Source organism: Neofelis nebulosa, chromosome 8 (genome assembly GCF_028018385.1).
Source record: "Neofelis nebulosa isolate mNeoNeb1 chromosome 8, mNeoNeb1.pri, whole genome shotgun sequence".
Taxonomy (NCBI): domain Eukaryota; kingdom Metazoa; phylum Chordata; class Mammalia; order Carnivora; family Felidae; genus Neofelis; species Neofelis nebulosa.
In genome coordinates, this window is record NC_080789.1 from 37,912,360 (window position 1) to 37,932,906 (window position 20,547).

Below are 20,547 nucleotides of genomic sequence, written 5' to 3' on the forward strand. Positions count from 1 at the left end.
AAGAGATTATGAAATATTTCTGTAGAGTGTTATCAAGAATTCATATTTTCTTTCTTTCTTTCAATGTTTATTTATCTATTTCTGATAGAGAGAGAGCATGAGCAGGGAAGGGGCAGAGAGAGGGAGACAGCGGATCCGATGTGGGCTCTGAGCTGTTAGCTCAGAGACCAGTGTGGAGCTCAAACTCACAAACTGTGAGATCACGACCTGAGCCAAAGTCAGAAGCTTAACCGACTGAGCCGCCCAGACACCCCAAGAACTCATATTTTCTGTGTCACCTAAGTCCAAATTTTAAATTCCTAGGTGAAAGCATGTGATTGGCTTAGTGAGGAACAGATATGTGTGCTTGGGTCAATCAGTTATAGGTTCGTTTTATACAGACATGAATGCAAGACATAACCCAAATCTAATGTTCTCAATATTTCTCTGGGAAATGTGTCTCGATTTCTTACTCGAAACTTCACAAGTATGTCTTCTCTACCTGCACTGAGCTAGCGCTAACATTGCCTTGCCATCTGATCCTACATTGCGGTCTGACTCCAACCACGGACAATTGTAAAAAATTCCCTAAACCTAAGAAAATAATAATATCTGAAGGCTAAAGGCCAAAATGATTTTTTGGCCATTGATTTTTTTTAGGAAAAATAAAGCTAAGGAAAATCCAAGTGTTTTTATAACTAACTATATTTAGGTATATTTTATCTATTTGAAGGAAGGAAAAGAATTCAGAATGAATAGACCTGCTGTTTTGAGCCAACAGTGCAATGTTCATAGATCAGAATAAGTAGAACAGAAGCGCTATATAGTCTCTATACTTTCTGCTCAGGGGAAACATTTATGATATGGAATGATTAAAATAAAAATTAATAATAGGAAATTAAAACTTAAGATAGCTACATATACTAGAAGAATGATCTCCTTTTCTAAATAAGTCCATATCATTTGTCTTTACTGAAGTATATCCTAGATTAATAGAATACACAAATGATCATTTTTTACTCATTCCCTTAATGCCTATTATGTCCCAAGAACTGTGTTGGAAACTACTGATATTCAAATTGCACAGTTCCATTTTTCAGAGCACTTGTAGAAATACAGATGTGAAAACAAATAATTGCACTTAGGTATTTCAGAGGCCATGATCATTTCTCTAAATCACTAGTCTTTGAACAGAATAAAAAAAAGTGCCGCAAACCTAAAGCTACCTAATGTTCTTATTTCAAAGTTGTTCTCCAAGCTAGGGACCACTCACCTCATTGTTAGTTGCCAAAATAAATCTACAATATTTATTAGATTATTTTTGATCAGTAAGAAAGGAGATTATTGATTACCAAGAGTAAACGGAATCCTTTAAGAATAAACTGTGCCCTTAAACTTTTCAAACGTTTTCTAGACATGTAGAGGAGGAAAAAATACTGTAGAAACACCATTTATTGAGTGCAGCAAGGTATTTAATTTACTTCTAAACACAAGATTGGATTGAAACTAACAAAATGGGTTTATAACTGATGAAACCATTGTAACCGAAGGGGCTGAACAAAAGAACTGGTGGAGGACTAAGTAAAATGGAAGGTGACAGACTCAGTTCTTTCACAGGTGACTTAAATAAGAGTATCAGATTTGTGGAAGAATAAAGCTGGAAGACATAGTTAAATTTTTAGATAAATTATTTTATTTAAGGAAGACCTTTACATAGAGGTCCAAATCTAACAAGATAAAGTTTAATAGGGGTGTTTATATAAGTCTACATCCAATTTTACGACTCTACTTACTGGTTACTTGTGTATGGGGGATATGGTATGCGTGTAGGTATAGAGGGATCTTAACTGCAAATCCTAAGATCTCTGTTTCTACAAAAAAGACAAGTTAGCAATGTCTAGCAAGGGCGTTAATGATTTTCAATATCGATAAAAGCAATGGATAGGGCCAAAATTCTATGTACTGCTCAGATTATAGTTGGATATTGTGTTAATTTCTGGGAAATATACTTTAAGTGGATATATTCAAACCAGCATATGTTCCAAGGAACATGACCAGTATAGCAAGATTATATCAAACATGTCTTCAAGGTATGCTAGAAATAATTAGGAATGTGTGGGGTATAAACAACAGAAATCCAGATTCTGCCAAGAGAAAGAACTCTCAAGTAAAGAAGAAATCCTAAGAAGATAATAGGAACTAGGGCAGTGACTTCTACTCAGATGACCAAACCAGAAAACTAGGCTTCATCTTTGCCCTTGGTCGTCCTTGTCCTTATTCTTCCTTTGTGTACCTCTGTGCACCTCTGTATACTCTTGCTCCATATACTATCTCTTTAAAATCTCTCAAATGTATTGGTTTTCTTCTTTCCTTTTTCAGACCATCATACTAAAACCATGATACATGCTTGCCTTCCTGTAATCCGTTCTTTGTACTTCAGCTAAAGAGATCTATCTAAATTACATTTCTGAACTTGCCTAGAATCCCTCAGCTATTATCTAGCTTCTCTAGGATAAATTCCAGATGACTTTATATGGCCCATAAATCCCTGCATCATCTGGTTCCTATTTATCTCACCAGCCTTACCTCTCTCTACTTCCCATCTTGTATGTTATTGTCTTAATATACTTAATATCTAATACTTGTTTGTAATTACCCCTGTTCCATTTTCCTCCTCATTCTTTGTATAGTAATGATAATATTTATTATATATGTAATAAGAATTTGATAATCACATTGAGCAGTTACAGTATTCTAGGTACTATACTACATATTTTACATGTATTATCTTTTAATTTTCACAAAGCCTTCGAGGTAGATTTTCCTCCACCTATGAGGAAACATAGCTTTCCAGGCACTGTACGATACAAGAGTCTGGATCTCTTGAGTCCAGCCTTTTTCTAAATTATTTGGGATCTCAGGGTAAAGCTGCAATTTAAAGTATGTAGTTGTTTGTCAGCTGGACCTTTATATCCTATATATTTGAATGGTTTATATAGGGAGTCAAAAGAGAATCCCTCACCCTCTTTATACTCCGAAAAGAGTAGCATATTTTTTTTCTGGAGGATAATTAGTTTGTCATCTGACCTTATCCCATCTTTCAACATGAGCAATAAATATATTCAAACCAAACTATTTTTTTTAATACTGGGAAGAGGAGATAGTTTCAAAGCATAAAATGTAGCTGTGTTATAAAGTTGCTTTTTTTCATATAATTAGCCACACATAATATCTCAAAGTTTGATGTAAGAATGGTAATGAGCACTTACAAATAAGCTATGTAAGAAATTTAAATGTGTGCTTGAATCAATCTTACACAATTCATTCCAATAAAACTTAAAAAGTTAGTATCGAATACCAAGGATAATTAAGCTCCTTTTTTAGAAGAGAAAAAGTCACTAATTAGGGTACCTTTAAATATAATGCTGACATCTTAATCTGGAAAGAATTCTCCACATTTGTTTCCACAAATATAGGATCTTATATTGGCTCTGCATAGGTTTTTCATAAGGTCTTTGAAGATGCTATCTCTTCCCACAGTTATTTAAAATTAGCCACCTATCAAATAAGATTCTCTTCTTTGTTTCTACATTTCTAAGGAGAGCAGTGATTATCTGTATCTTATTTTCAGAGTTTTATTTTAAAAACTAGTTCTATATGTCCCCTAAAAACATATGTATGGATATATGTATATTTTATGTACATGTATGTAAAAATACAAAGAAATGTCTTTGTTTCAGATTTTACAGAACCACAACTTTAACTGTGTTTGACTAGGTTAGATTTGCTAGGCAAGTGAACAAAATTCTTAGAAGAATAAACATTTCTTAACCTCTTTAAAAGTCTCAAAAATCTCTAACTATTTGAAATTAGTATTAACTTGATTTTTTTTCCTTCTAATTTTTCCTTTAAATTTTAGGTTAACATAGTATAATATTGATTTCAGGAACAGAATTTAGTGATTCATCATTTACATACAATACCCGGTGCTCATCACAACACGTGCCCTCTTTAGTGCCCATCACCCATCTAGCCCATCCCCCACCCACCTCCCTCCAACGACCTTCAGTTTGTTCTCTATAGGAATGAGTCTGTTATGGTTTGCTTCCCTGTCTCTCTTTTCCCCCTTCCCATATGTTCATCTGTTTTCTTTCCAGAATTCCACATATGAGTATTTGTCTTTCTCTGACTGACTTATTTCACTTAGCATAATACACTCTAACTCCATCGACTGATGAATGAATATAGAAGATGTGGTATATATGTACAATGGAATATTACTCAGCCATCAAAAAAGAATGAAATCTTGCCATTGCAATGACACAGATGGAACTAGAGTGAAATCAGTATTAACTTTAAAGAAAAGTTATTTCTGCAGTAGTGTGATGATGAACCATACTGAAAACTTCTGAACCATTTCCTTTCATTTATAAAGATCACTAGAAATATGCTTGACTATTTATTTTCAATGTGTCCCATGTCTTTATACATAAAGTAAACCTTTCCATCACCCTGTGGTGCTCTAATATCCACATAGATCACCCATTCACAATTTAATCTGTAAGTGTCATGGCTTCCAATGCCATTCTCTACTCAAGTCAGACACCTTCCATGGTCATATTCTATATCATCTCATCTCCTCCAAATCACTCTTATTCCAAAATTACTAATTCTTACTAATTCAAACAGATCATTCCTTCCTAACCATAGTCTTCTCCTCTCAGCTTTGCTTTGTCATTTCCTTCAACTATCATTCTTCTTAACTTCTATCCTTTCCCAGCACAGTTGCCCCTTTCTGTTCTCTCCTTGCTTCCTATTTAGCTTAGATTCCATGTCCATGATTTCAACACACTCAAAAATTCCTAATTTTTTTTTTTGCTCTTCTTTCATTTGGTTGTATCCACATGCCACTATTGCTGCCACCAATGAATTTTCTTTCTCTGTGTCTACAACTGAACACCTCTATGCTGCTGGAGAACATTATAGTACAAGACTTCGGGCCAGCTTCCTTTGGCATTTCATCAGTGCCCTGTAATTACAGTATTTTTCTCTTACCAATCTTGTTTCTACTCCTTGAAGCTTTTGTTAGAGACCTCCACTGTTCTCAAAGCTGCATCCTCTGCAGATGAACTCACATTCTGCTTTAGAGGGAGAGAAGGAAGAAACCATCTGAGTGCCCTAAGTTATTTGCGGCCAAATGCATACTAACACTAGCCCCTCTTTTGTTTTATTACAGGAAACTAGGATACTCTCTTGCTTCAGTGCTCATCTCTTCCCAGTCTCTCAGTCCTGTTGTGCTGACTTCTCATTTGCTCTTATACTTTCAAATTCTGCTCTCTTCTTTAAACATTCTCGGGTTTCGCCTATTAAAGGAAATCCTTTCTTTATTCTACTTTTTCACATCAGTTGCTACCCATTCACTCCTCAATCTGGTATTAATAATTGATTTTAAAATCTTTCTGAGTCACCAATTTGAACCTTAAGAAGAGAGAAGCAATCACATTTCACATATGAAGCTCATGTAGTGAATTATGTATCATGTGAAGTTTTAACCTTCAAAGTTGACTAGTTTATAAATAGGAAATGGCCCATTCATGTAGTAGGAGATCTAGAAGATTAAAATGAGACATCTGAACAGTTTCAGGCACCATTTTGGAAAAAAGACAGATGTTCGCTGGTAATGTCTACTTGTGTCTGGATGTATGCTGATGTTCCCAAGGAAAACATGCCAATAATTGGATTTGATCATATTCATTAAATGATAACTTAAAACCTGTTCTTTTTCTGGGTCAATTAAAACTTGTTATTTGCCTATTACTCACAGTGATCTTTACATGAAGAACATTTATTTTTCACAGAATCTGTCTTGATGTTATCATAAACTTGACAATCTGGAGTGAAGAGAAAACAAATAATGAGGTTATGTGTTATTGTAAATAACTGCTTGTAGGAAAGAACATAGAAGAAAAATTAAATACTTTATCCAGATGAAAAAGCTCTGCAAATATATATTCCCTCTGACATGAATTTAGAGTATTTACCACTCTGAGATATGTCAGAGTCATTTATGACTAGCTTTTTGTCCTTTGCAGGACTTTTTTTTTTTTTTTCATCATGAGCTGAAATCCTTAATATTCTAAAGTGAGGTAACTGCTCAGTATTGCTTTCAATTAACTCTGGAGAATAAGAAAGTTCATAAAAACTCTGAAAAATCAGAAAACTTACAACAATTGATAACAAATATATTAGAAATTTAAGTAATACTTTTTGAATGTTTTTTTATATTTGTGTTTCCTGTTTGTTTTCATAATTTACATTTTATATTTAAGGTATTTTTATTGATATTAGTTTTCTATTTTTGAAAATGCTAAATGAATACATGGGGACTATTAATATTCCATTGTGCACATATTTAATCAACTTGTTTTATTAGAGAGTAATTACTAGATAACTGGTAGGCTGAAAAAGATGATTTTGTCCATGGGAATAACTGGCCCCAAATGCTTTTGGCAATTTTCCTGGAAAGCTCAGAAATTGCCTTTTTTAAGAGCTCATCAAAGAGTTCACAGATACGTTGACAGGAAAGCCATTTTAACAATTTAGAAACTGTCTCTTTTTGGTTTTAATTTTCTTTCTGTTCCATGTATGATGTAAAAAAAAAAAATGCCTTAAATTTCTTAGGTCATTGTGGTGCCAATATGTATGGACATTTATGTTTTTGTTTATGTGAATATTTAAAGAGCTTCCCACAGCTGTTCTGGAGCTAAGGTCAAAGAATACGCATTTCTCCAAAAGGCCTATTTAATAAAATAATACATGGTTTCTCTGAATGAATGCATTTAGATGAGGCACGTACAGGGTGTTTTCATTGCACGCCAACCTTTTCTTTATAATGACTGAGCAATAAAAAAGAAACTCTCTAAGTTGCCTAATATCTGAGATACGGATTTCTGCTTCACATTTTGTTATATTTAATATATTTTATGAGTTGTAGTAAAAGTTTTATTTTTTCTAAGAATTAGTCTACTATGCTTGTATAGAAAATTTTAAATAATATTACCATGGCTTTTTGTTGAATTATTTAAATTCCATATTTTCCCAGTGCCACTACTATATCCAGGGAGCAAGTGGGCTACCTCAAAAATTATATTTAAATCAATGCTGTTTTGCGATGATTTATGGTAATATTGGTGAACCAAACTAGTTTCCTTTTTCCTCAGAGCAACATTTATAAACATCTGTCCAAATAAATGTTTCTGTCGAAAGAGACTCAGTTGGCACAAGCAACATTTATTTTGCCAGTTCAAACAGAGGAGAAGGAATTATTGTAGCAAGGGGAAAAGAGTCATGGGATTCTTTTATCCTTCTCATGTTCTGATTACTGGCAAATGCATATTATAAAAATTATTATTCTTATGGCATTTGTTAGAATATTACAATTATGGACCTGAATGTATAATTTTCTTCTTGCCCCATATGAAGGTAAGGAGGTTGAAAATCAGAACCTGCTGGTAATTTTGGCCAAATCATGTATAAAAACTAGAACCCCGATATTCTGACACTCACACCAGTGCTCTCTTAAGTTGCTTCTTCTCCAGGGGTCTCTTGTACTTTTTCTTGAGCTCGAACAGTAGACATGTAAGGCTGTATGAGAATCTGAGCACCATTTTGTAAATGCTGCTTCTATTTGTAAAACAACCCAGGAGTGGCCTGAGGTAAAGAATGTTCTTTAATAAAATGCCTGATTTCTTCCTGGAGTATACTAGAGGCTGGGAAAAATGTGGTCATGCATGTTTCAGAGTGGCTCATTTTCAAGAGACAGACTTACTAGTCAACAATTAGACCTGCCCTCAACCTGATCATGCTTTTGGACGCAGTGAGTATGTGTGCCACGGTGAAATAAAAAAAGACACCATGTCTTTCTCATATCTGAGCTTTTGCACATCTGAAATGATGCTCTTGTTTTATTCCATGGCTTTCTTTGGACTAAAATGTATCCATTAACATTTGTGTGCTTTTCTTTTCCATCCATCCTTCTCCATCTCATGAAAAGCACATCTGGGTAAGTTGAATGACAATGGCTGCTGAACATGTTTATTTTCAGCACCATCCTTTTTGTCTTTTATCTTTAGTATTTCTCTTTTCAGTTTTAACACAAGCTGCACTGCCTCTGACCTAAAATGAAAACTGCAAAGTGTATTCATTTCCACACTGTAAAAGGAATCATTGGTTCAGAGAAATGTTCACACTCAAATTAATTATGTTGGCCTTGCAGGCACTTCTGTTTATTCAGTTCTATTAGACACACGTCAAAAGATATTCCAGACGTCATCTCCTTCCTCAAGTCATGCTTTAGGAGTTAGTGTGGCACTCGGTGAGGCTTAAGTAATAGTTGGAGGCCACATTGTTATTTTGGACTGTGCTGCATGGCTGGGTTGGCCTGTGTGCTCGTTGGTGCTTAGTGGCTCTCCACCCACATTCTCTTCCAGAGACAAACTTCTTTGTTAATTATTAGAACTGCACTTAAATGAAGAGGATAAATGCTGGGTCTTCCCCAGTAGGACTTTTACACTTAGATTCCAAAGTAATCCTTGGTTTTGGTTTATTCCTTTGGTTTTGTGTGTGCTTCCCATTATTTCCTGTACTACAGGTTAATTTTCAAAGATTTAAAAATCTAAACATCTCAGATTACAGTACCAAATTTTAAATCCTTCTCTTTGAACTAAAATGAAAACATGTTAATTATCTATTCCTAAGACAAATGGGGCTTCAAAGTAAAACAAATTATGCATAACATTTATAAAATATTTACATTGGTTTAAACTTTTACATTGGTAATATGGTGAGCTTTTAAAAACACTTCTGTTTGGGAAAGGTATTGCTTTTCAATTGAAAGCCAAATTTTATATATATATATATATATATATATATATATATATATATATATATATAACATTTATATTTGTAGTATTGCTTAGTTCATTAGTATGGTTTATATTTGTTATATTTTTCTACTCTAATTTTAAGTTCTAGTTACTACTACTAATTATTTAGTAATGCAGAATTTACTTCAGTTAGGATAATTTATGATATAAAGGAAAGCCTAGTAAGTGTTCTTAAAAATGCAAGGCAAGCCGTGGTTAGGGTACTATTCAACTATGATAGCCAAATTTGTAAGCTCTTTTTAAATATAATGAATATTCTAGATATTAGATTTAAAACATTGTTTTCATGTTATCATGTAATATCAGTGGTCTGTCTTCTCATGGTTTTTAAGTTTCATAAGGAAAATAATCCCAAGAAATAAAACTTCATTTTCCCTCCACTTTTCGAATTAAATATTGAAAAATAATAAATGCATGATGCATTGTCGTTTATGCACTTTAAGAAACTGATGGAATTGTCTTCATTCTAAAATTGAGATTCTTGCCGTCTTGTACACGCTCCTGGAATTTAACATTTTAGGACTTTAAAATCATTTCCCCGGCAGAATTGCCGAAAGAAAGCTTAGGAGGTTAAAGTGTCAGGAGAAGATAGTACAAACTTAGTGAAGAGAGGAGATTGGAGGTGGAAAGATCATTCCCTGAATTAGGAATGAGAAGGTGAGAATGTAAGCCCCAGCTTTCCCATTTGTTTTGTGTACCCTTGAGTGACTGACATGTTCTCTGTACTTACTGACACTACTATCAACTTCCTGAACCTCACAAGAGGATGAGAAAATATCTATAACCTCAAGAAGGATGAAAACTATAAACTTCAAAATCTGAGTTAAAGAGGGCGAAAATTAGATGAAGCACTAAAGTAATCTAGTCTAAATGGTATCCAAATAACCTGAAAATTACCACTGTTCCTCCAATAAGTCCCCAATTTACTATCAGGAGGTGACTAGGGAGAACAGACCACAGAATCTTTCAAAAATGAAATTGTTTAATGGAAAGTAATACAAATCCCTTTAGTTTTCAGTAACAGCATGAGTAATTGTATTCCTTCATCACATTTCTGTGTGTGCATGTGTGTGTGTGTGTGTTTATACCTTTTTAATGGCTTTGAAACTGATTAAATTCAAAATAAAGTGAGGAAAGAAATTATGTAAATCCCAACTCAAATTCACAAATAAATTACATTTTGTTTCTGAGACTGTGCCCTCCATTTCAGAGCAGCTTGAAGAAAAAAGGTTTCAGTATGAATAAACTTTGGTTTTAATGTCATCAAACTATTTCATTTCCAAACAACCTAGTATGTGTTCTTGGAATCCAAATAAAATACTACTTAGAAGTGTAATGGATTTTATATGCACTTCATGGGAAAATGTGCCATTATAGGATATACAAACACACATACACTTGCACACACACACAAAATCACAGTATGCTATGCTTTTTAAAATCAAGTCAACCTTGTTAATGTTGAATTCGAAACTCTTAATTTTATGGAGCTAAATATGTGTATTTAGGCAATCAATGTTCTGAAGCAGCTGATTGGGATTTGTGACATTTCTGTTTAGAAAAATTATGTTAATTAAGATATACATTTTCAGCTTGCACATGTTAGAAAAAATGTGGGTGGCACCACATTTTGTTCATACTTGCTGACCAGAATTTCAAATAGTTTCTCAAATATGTAATGTTGATTTTCATAGCATTGATCAACAAGTCTATATTTCTGAATGATAGACTTATAGCTCATCGTCTGTTGGGAATTTGAGATCATATCCTACTTACCCTCCTGACTACTGAATTTTAATGGAACAATTAATAACGGTGTATTTAGCATTTGTCATTTTATATTTAAGAAACACCCATAGCGTGCTTGGTGCTCAACATTGAACGTGGTCTTTGGAGTTCTTCTCCACCATCTATCTAGCTATAGACATTTGTCATATAAACGTATCTTTAAAGCAGTTGGCTTTATATATCTTTTGTTAAACAAACAAAAAAAAATAAGGGTAGAAGGAAGAAAGGAAGGTAGGAAGGAAGGAAGGGAAAAAAGGGAGGAGGGCAGACAGACAAGACAAAAAAGTATTTCATTAGTCCTTGGTAAAAAGAATTTCAAACCATGCACATCTGGTTAAACATGTTGGTTAGTATTAAAATTTGTTTTTTTAGAGTATCTGGTGATTTTACATTTACCAATACCTCTACAATCTGGTGTTAGCAAGTGTTTCCTTTTTTCACTCACAGACCCTACTAGTTCAGTCAGATGGAAAGTTGCTCATGAGTTTGTTGTTTGGGGCTCTGTCTATATCTCGTGTGACCAGCTTCTGACCGATTTGAACTTAAGTTGCCTTTTTCTGCTTTGTCAAATATTTTTATCTTTCGCTATAAGTTAGCCTGAATCCTTATCCAACAACCTTTACCCCTGAGAAAACCTCTTTCTATTGGAGAACCTGATGTTAACTGATGCAATCTCACTACTCTGTGCTTTTGCTATTCTTTCCCCATTTTCACCAAAGTGAACAAGCCAGTCCACTAGAAGTCAGGGCCTGTGGGATGCAAAGAGTCCTGGATCACAAGGTGTTACTAACTTTAATGATTTGCTGGGAGCAAACAAATCAGCCATATTTTCTCCATCAGCCATATGAGAAAACTCAGAAATACCTAACTCCCTTCTGCCTCACTTCGCTATGGAACCATTTTTGTTTAAATGGTCTCTTAAATTGGAGTTGTAATCATCAGTTGTCTTTTACTCACTACCTAATAAAGGATGAAGCCTAACTATAGAAAAAAAAAAAAAAAAAAAGTATATAAGTATAAGTAAATTTACTGCTACGTTATGTGAGAGAGATTTATTCTCTGGACTATACTGTTAAGAAGTAGATTCAACTGTCAAATTATTTTGACTTATGTTTTATTCTTGGTTCTTATCAAGCCACATATTTATTTCTTCTGGTTATGTCAATAACTAATTACTTGTCATGTGCCACAGTAAATTAATAAGCCCTTAAGATATATTTTTCAATCAGAGAATTCCTTTATATTGCAATTATACAAAATCAATTGAACTGACACAAAGTGCAAGCAATCCAGTTTGTCCATCCCAATGAGATAATCAAGACCAATCTTGGTTCCTCTGGCAGAGATGCAGAACCTGATATTAGGGAGGAAGAAGAAAAGAAAAGGCAAAGCTCCTTTTTTATCTGATAATGTTAAGAATTAAAGGGTGTGATAGTAAGCGGGTAAAGATTATACATATTACCCAGGAGGTCAAATAAATATATGCCACTTCTGAATATAAATGAACCACAAGAAAAGAAAGAAAAGGGAGAGAATACCATTTAATTTAATACTAACAAGGAAGTTGCTTTTAATATAATCAAATTATTGCAATCAATTTATCCTCCTTTTTCAGTTACAAAAAGTTCAAGAGATTAATTAGCTAAAGGACAGAATGGGGGTTAAGAAAGTTAACTCTGGGGCCAAGGTCTTGGGGCTCAAATTCTGGCTCTACCACTGCTGATTCTATGCTCCAAGTGGTTTGTGTTCTTCAGTGTCCTCATCTGCAAATGAGTATCAATATGTATCTTATTGTTGTGAAGCTTAAAGAAATTATCCATACAAAGCTCTTAGGATAGCGCTTCACACAGAATTTGTGGCAATGCGTGTTAGCTGTTGTTATCGGGGATCTAAACCCTAATTTGTCTACATCCAGAACCTTTGCTCTTTCAAACCATGATATCATATCTCAGAAGAATAGAAAGTGGTTTAAATGAAACAAGAAGTCACATTAGAAAAATCTCTATTACAGTACGTACTATATTGAATTGTAGTAAAATCGAAAAAATTACATTTAAATATATTTTTAAATTTTAAATGAGAGGTATAATAAGTGCAATCACTGGAGTATGCACAAGTCATAATATTTGTGTAGAAGAGAAAATTAATTCTGCCTGGGAGAGGCCTTGGAATCTTAACAGGAAGGATAAAGCATGAGCTATGCCTGAAGGACAAGTATGAATTTGCCATGATTATGATGTAAAGAAGGATGTTTCAGTCAGAAGAAAAAGGGAGGTAAAAGTCACAGAGGGTCAAGTAGAATGTGGTATTGGGGGAATGGCAAGTGTTTCAGTACTGATTGAGCAGAAGAGTCTGGAGAGAGCTGGGGCCAGATTACTAAGGGTCTTTTTCATCATGCTAAGATATTTGACCGTTACTTTTAGGACAACGGGGAGGTTTTTAAGTAGGCAAGTCTTAACAAAAATTTGCGTTTAGGAAGTTCTCACTGGGAGTTTGAAAAAGCATGGGTGGAGGGGTACCAGAGACAGACTCTGGGAGTCCTTTGCCATGATCTGCGAATGATGAGGATTTGAACAGAAGCTTTGGTAGTAGTCAATTTGCAAAATATCTTATTTAATGTTAGAGAGTGCATGTTTTTCTCTTTCTGAGCAGCCAGTATAGGTAACTGCTAAACAAAATGCTTATTCCTTTTTTAAATTTTTTTTTCAACGTTTTTTATTTATTTTTGGGACAGAGAGAGACAGAGCATGAACGGGGGTGGGGCAGAGAGAGAGGGAGACACAGAATCGGAAACAGGCTCCAGGCTCCGAGCCATCAGCCCAGAGCCCGACGCAGGGCTCGAACTCACAGACCGCAAGATCGTGACCTGGCTGAAGTCGGACGCTTAACCGACTGCGCCACCCAGGCGCCCCCGCTTATTCCTTTTTAAGATGCGATGCATAGTTTGATGTTAACAAAAACAAAATACTTACAATTCATCCTATGATCAAAGATCCCAGGTGGTTGTCAACATTGAGAGTTTTGTGGATTACAGTATAACAGTCATTCGAAAGATTTTCTTGGCTAGAGCAGATGATGAAAAGCATGATGCAGTGGAAGGACAAGCTCTCATCTCTAGGACTTTAGAGTTGGGGGTGGGATATGAGGCGCACACATGCGGTGCTAATCAACAATCTGTATGAGTGATAGTGACACACTAGAAGTTTCCAGACTTTGAAGGATAGAGTCTTTATGGAATGGGATTATCACAAAATGAAAGCTAGGGTCGTAATTTAGGCAAACAGAAAGATTTTGATAGTTGAAGGGAAAGAACTTACCAGCCCTGGAAAATGGTGCTTGCAGTGAGAAATTAGAATGCACAAATTATATGCAAAAGTAGTTTTTCAGTTCTGGTTAGAAGTGAATGAAGATGATTAGAAAGGTAAGTCAAGACTAAACCTATTTTAGTATTCGTAATGCAGGTTGAGGGTTATACTTTAGGCACTTAAGAAGCCGTTGGCAGGTTTTCAGAGGACAATACTATGACAAAAGTAACACCTCACATTTATTAGCTGCTTCCTTTGTGTGAGGCACTGTTGTAATCACATTACCATATGTTTTCTCTCCTTTAACTTGCATTGCAACCTCCTGAGGTAGGGACTAGTATTGTCAGCTTTATTTTACAGATGAGGAAACTGAGGTACAAAGAGGTAAAGTGACTTGTCTGTGGATGCACAGCTAAGAAGAGGAGGCACCAAGAATCAGGCCCAAACCATCAGACTTTAGAGGCTGCTCTCTTACCTGTTTTGCTATCATGGCAGATTTTCTTCTTATGCCAGTGTATTAAGAGGGTTAGAGGACTAGAGATAGGGGCCAATTAAAGGGGTGAAAAAAAAGGAGTATGGTGGTGACAAAAATAGAAAGTAAAGGAAGATGAAATAGAAAATATGAAGGGGGAAATTGGCAGGCATTAAATGGAAAGTGACTGAAATGGCCATCCCGAGTGACAGAGGAAAGGGTACTGTATAGTATTCAGACAGTCATATCACAAATTGGCAATCCCAAAATAGCATTGGAGGCTAAGTGGTCTGAGAATAAAGTCTATTTTCACTGACAGTGATGAACCATTCATGTTGGGAAGAATATGAGAAAGGAGACTTTACTGGCCCTATGGTCTGTGACTTTTTTGAGTAATTAATGAATTTTATTTTTCAGAGTTTAACACTTTATTGAATTTTTTTGATTTATAAGTTGGTTCCCCTACTGTGAGGGCATGAATACAGGGACTTTTCCTACTCCAGGATGAACCAAATTTGTTAGGTAGTCAGTCATCTCATTTTTATGATCTACAGTGTACCAGGCTTTGTGTTCAGCAAAGAATAAGACCAACTGAATCTCTGAGTCAATAAAATGTTAAAGGTACTCTAGGTAAGAATGTTTGGTATACTAGGGGGCTTATAAAAAGATGTAGTGGATATTGCCTCAGGGGCGAGAAAAGATGGCTTCAGGGAAGTATTTTAGTATGTCTTAAAAATCAAGACAAAGTGACTGGGGAGACAAGGCATGGAGACATGAGGACATTGTTTAGTTTGATAGAAACATGGCTTACAAATGCAAGCATACTGTACCAATTCGGTTAAAACTGCAATAGTTGAGCAGAGACATAAAACCAAAAAAAAAAGTAGAAGCCAGACATTTCCATTTGGTTTGAGTCATTTAAGCAAAGTCAAACTTGCTTAAATTAGTGTGGATTAGGAGTAAGAAACTACAAGCCTGGCAACTGCCTTTGATTCATGTACATTTTTTAGACACTCTCGATTTTTATTCAGAAATCCTTGGATCTAGTTATTACTAGGGTGCCCAACCTTGTTCCTATCTCAGACCAGGCATAGCATGCACAGGCTTCCCTGTGCACAGTTATATCTGAGTATGCAAATGACTCATGCACCTGATGGGCCTTCCTAAGGTGTCACTTTCCAGTCACAGTAACTCATTGACACCTATTTCAAGAGAGTCTAATGGCATTCTTTATTAGAGATGAGAATGTGTTTCTTGAAAATAGTCAACAATTCAAAAATTTTTCTTACTCAAAATGACATTCCTTTACAATTAGTACTTTTCTTTTTTGGGTTTTCACACAGGTGATGACAACCCTATGTCAGATAGAATTTCTAAAAGGAAGTGCTACTGGTGTTCTCTAAAATCTAGTCTAAATCTTAAAACAAAAATGCATGTCCATAACTATAGTGATATATAAGTGATCCTTTGGGAGAGGATGATTAAATATTAGATCATCTGGAGAAAAAAAAGAAAGAAAAACAAAAATATTTCTTCAGGTCTAGATAGAGAAACAGCAATTTCCAGACTCACACTTATACTAGGGAAAGTTGATCCTAGCCTTGCTCTGGAAGAACTGTCTTCTGACCTTTGAAAAGGTTGAATCTCAGGTACAGAATAAATACATACCTTTTCACACATAGAGTGGTTGAACAGAGAACACCAGCATATTCAAAATGCCTATTTGTGGCATATCAGTTTTTTATTTTATATTTCCTAAACAATTCAGATCACTGTTTCTCTGTCAAAATATCTGGTGGGAAGAAGCATGCCCCCATACAATTAATGCTACCTTTAATAATCTGTTAGGAAATCTTCATGTGTTAAACTCAGTGATTTCCAATCATTATAGCATTGCCCATGTTATTTTATTTTTTTAACATTGCTTCTTTCTCATGGAATACACCCAGATATATGTCTCTTATTAATATGGTGAGAGTTGTTTTTTTAATTGAGAAGAATTAAATGTAATATTGCTCTGAGAATTTCAATGCATTTCTTACACAGTTGATACTGCCCTCACATAAAGGGAAAGCACATCTGGAGTCAAAGTCATGTGACATGCAGTCCTGCTGCAAAACCCAGCCATCTACCCCTAACCCGGCAGTTCCTCCCCAGTTTCAAGTGTGTCAGTTCAAAGGCTGGGGATTCAGCCCTGCCAGCTGGGGACCAAAGAATAGCATCCACTGGACTAGAATTATTTTTCTTATTATCTTAGCATACTCTTACTAAAGTTATTATGTTACAAGAGTTTGTGATTAAACAAAGCAAAAACAAAGAAAACTTTTTCAAGAACAAGATCATGCAAAGATTTCACAAACAACTGCGCAGTTAAATTTCTATTCAGATGAAGAATAGAACTATCTGAGCACATTGGATTGCCTCTTAACCAGACTCCTGTCAGGGATTCCAGGCCAGATCAGATTCTTGGCATCAACTGGAATGGGTGTTATTCTGACAGACTGGCTCAAGAGGAAGCAAAATTGAAGGATTTGTTTTTACTCTTTGAAACATAAACATTTGAATGGCATTGTAAGCCAAAATATAAAAGGATATTTGGAATATATATATATATATATATATATATATATATATATAGAGAGAGAGAGAGAGAGAGAGAGAGAGAGAGAGAGAGAGAGAGACTCAAGTTACTGAAAAAAGAAGTACCTAAATGTGAACCCTGGCAAACATGTTCAACATTCACAGATATTTATTGAGCACCTTGTCAGTGCCTGACTTTGCTCTAGATTCTTCTAACTATCTCTAAACAGAATATGTGAAAACATCAGTCCTCCTTGAGCTTATATTTAAGTGGGATATAATAGACGGAGGTGTAAATGATACTCTGTGTTAGAAGATAAGTACTGTGGAGAAAAATAAATCAAGGAACAGGGATAAAGAATGTCTAGTGAGGGTTGAAGGAGGTAGGGAAGAAGACATTCAGAGAAGGTGACATTTGAGTAAAGATTAAAAGTAGGAGAGGGAGTAAGCCATGTGGAGATGGAGGCATATGCATTCCATACAGAGACAATAGCGAGTACAAAGGTCTTGAGGCAGAAAGAAGCCTGAGCTATTTCCAGGATCAGTGAGGAGGCCAGTGTTGCTGTGTGAGGTAGCAACTGAATCAGAGAGGGTAGAGGCGATCCTAACTGCTGCTTTGGCTTTTATTCTGAGTGAGACAAGGAGTGATTGAAGGTTATGAGCAGAGAAGTTACATTATCTGACTTAAGTTTTAACAAGTGCACTCTCGCTTGTGTGGTAGAATATTTTTAGAGAACTAGTGAGAAGTCTCACAATTAAAATGTTCTAACTTTTAAAAATGTCTTTTGTACAGCTCATATAATTCACTTGTTAAATGTTATGTACTTCCTAGGTGTTGAGTGCATATTTACTTGCCTTTTTACTAAATGTGGCCAAAAAAACCCCCAGCTGTAAATGTATATTTGTTTCTTCTCCTTTAATGCCACTCAGCTGTTACATAACTGGAAGTGTTTCTTCCCTATTGGGTATAACATTACAACTCTTAATAATAATCCTCAGCTCTGTGGAGGCCTAATCTCAATTGTCTTGCACATAGTCCAGGCTCAACCTTACTGCATATCCTGCTTAGAACGCCTTCCCACACGCCCTTCAAAGCCAGCTCAGTTACCAAATGCCTTCACCAATCGTTTCCATTGCTGTTAACCCATTTTCAAAATCCTCACGCCCAGAATGTGCATCACTGAGTTTTAGCATCTATTTGTGTATTGTATTGTGTTTTTGGACAGTTCGTGTGTTTGCTTTTTCTATCTAACTAGGGACCTTGTGAAAAACTGAGCCCATGTCTTCCATGTTGAGCACAGATCTAAGGTCACAACAGATGCTCAATGAGTACCTGATGGTTGGTTGTTTGACCCTTCAACCCATTTCTGTCAATACCAGTAACAGTGAGAGTAGGCTATTCAAGTCAGGTTTTCATTGAAGGAATGTCATTGGGAAGTGCAAGGGAATGGGAAGCCAGGTGAGGAAGCCCCTCTAATTTTCACTTCGTATTCAGGGGTGCTGAGATCACTTTTCCCTGTCCTCGGTGCTGAGAAAGTTACTTGCAGAATTCACCTATGCTTTCCTTGCTATTCAGATAAAACAGCAGTTGATTTATGTGTCTCTTCAGCAGCTATAACTTCAGTTTTTGTTTTGCCTCTTTGTTTCTTTGTCACACTGAACTTTTGTTGGTAGCATCCACTGCAAATATGGAAAGTTCTCGCTGAAAAGCATTTTTGGTTATGTACAGTTGATCATTGAACACCATAGACTTGAACTGCTGGGGCCTACTTATCCACACATTTTCTTTGATAAATACACTAAAGCATTGCAATGTATTTTCTCTTCTTTATTATTTTCTTAATAATAGTTTTTCTCTATATTTATTGTAAAAATACAGTATGAAACATGTATAACATACAAAATATGTGTTAATTGACTGTTTATGTTGTCAGTAAGGCTTCCAGTCAAGGCTATTAGTAAAGTTTGGGGGGAGTCAAGAGCTAAATGCAGGTTTTTGACTATGCAGGGAGTTGGCGCTCCTAGCTGCCATGTTGTTCAAAGGTCAACTGTATCTTAACAAATTATAAAAATCAGTTGATTGATTGATAGTAGGAAATAGTCAAATGTTTCATTTTGGAGTTCATATATGATATTATTGATAGATTCCCTAGCATGAAAGACACACATTCAAAAGAGTGAATATACACTACATTTTTATCATTTGTGTGTAAGATCAAAGTATACTAAGGAACAGAATATATTTTCCAATATAGCCCTGGTCAGGTATATATCAATTAGAGTTTCAGTAAAAACACATATTTGATATTTTAACAATAAATGACTCAAACTGGCTTTGTAAATGGATGTCAGTTATAAGGCTCAGTTGTAGGGACAATGATTAATAATGCATTTGTCAAGGCCTTTTACATTTTGCTACCGGAAACAACCATTTGTTTTCATTGAAATGTTTCACTTTCATTAAAAACAGGAGTGATTATAAATGAAAATGAATGTACTATTGAATTTCACACCTTACATTGCTTTCTAGTAATAGAAGTTAATTTCTCTCTGAGTTTTCTTTAAATGAGAGGCAATTTCATAGTCTAGATTAAAAAAAAAACAAAAAACTCCTAATGTAGCTACCTTGACCTGGAGAGCATACTAAAATGAGGCACATCTCTTAAATGGGGATAAAATAACCAAATTTATCCACTGCCTCTATATTCAGACATTTTCTCTATCATTGAAATAGTAAGGGAAAGTAAGTAGGTTGAAAGAAGCCTCATTTAGATCCCATAATGTATGCTTGAAAATGCACATGTGCACCATTTTCTTGTTAAAGAGCTAAGATATTTGCTGATAATATAATTCAGCTTCTTAGTCCATTAACATTTAATGTTTCAATTTTGTGAATAAATGTTGGGAGAAATTATTTTTAGATGTCAATGTTTTACTCATAAAATCAATGGCTGATTTCCATGTATTTCTAAGAGGAAGAAAGAATTCTGTTATTCTATATTAACTCAGAAAAAGCTTGTGAAGGATTATTGGTTTTTTAAAAATATTGGCATTTAAACTAATCACTACCATCTTTTTCCATGTTACCTGACTAATGATCTTTGCTGTGTACTTCAGGCATGAACTTCTAGAAGAAGCTCGGAGGAAGGGATTACCTTTTGCTCAGTGGGATGGGCCCACTGTCGTTGCATGGCTGGAGGTAAGAGAATTAAACCAGAAAGCTTTTAAATTAATGACTTCAATTTGATAGTTTTTCTAGAAACAGGTGAAGATGGGTTCCTGAAGTCACAGCTTTCCACTAGCCTGGAGTAGCTTATAGAGGGAATATTTGCTTTATCCAGGGGGCTGTGAGCATTGTTGTGATGCATTCTTGTGATTGTGGCCGAAGGAAGCACCCAGTAGGATAAAAGGAAGTTTCTCTAAATTTCACTGTCTTCATCTTTAGAAGAAGGGAAGGCAGGTATTGAGCCACATTTCT

General features: G+C 35.3%; 1 protein-coding gene across 19 annotated transcripts in view; it reads left to right on the forward strand.

Moving 5' to 3' along the window:
• The window catches only part of PPFIA2 (PTPRF interacting protein alpha 2), a 480,968-nt gene that overhangs the window by 424,724 nt on the left and 35,697 nt on the right, over window positions 1-20,547 (forward strand). For 11 of the 19 annotated variants that reach the window (XM_058741898.1, XM_058741906.1, XM_058741916.1 and 8 more), the window contains 2 exons: window positions 8,033-8,041; window positions 20,187-20,268. In XM_058741898.1, the coding sequence (XP_058597881.1) occupies window positions 8,033-8,041; window positions 20,187-20,268 (91 nt within the window). The remainder of the gene's footprint in view (window positions 1-8,032; window positions 8,042-20,186; window positions 20,269-20,547) is intronic. The other 8 variants (XM_058741901.1, XM_058741899.1, XM_058741908.1 and 5 more) reach the window with 1 other exon arrangement.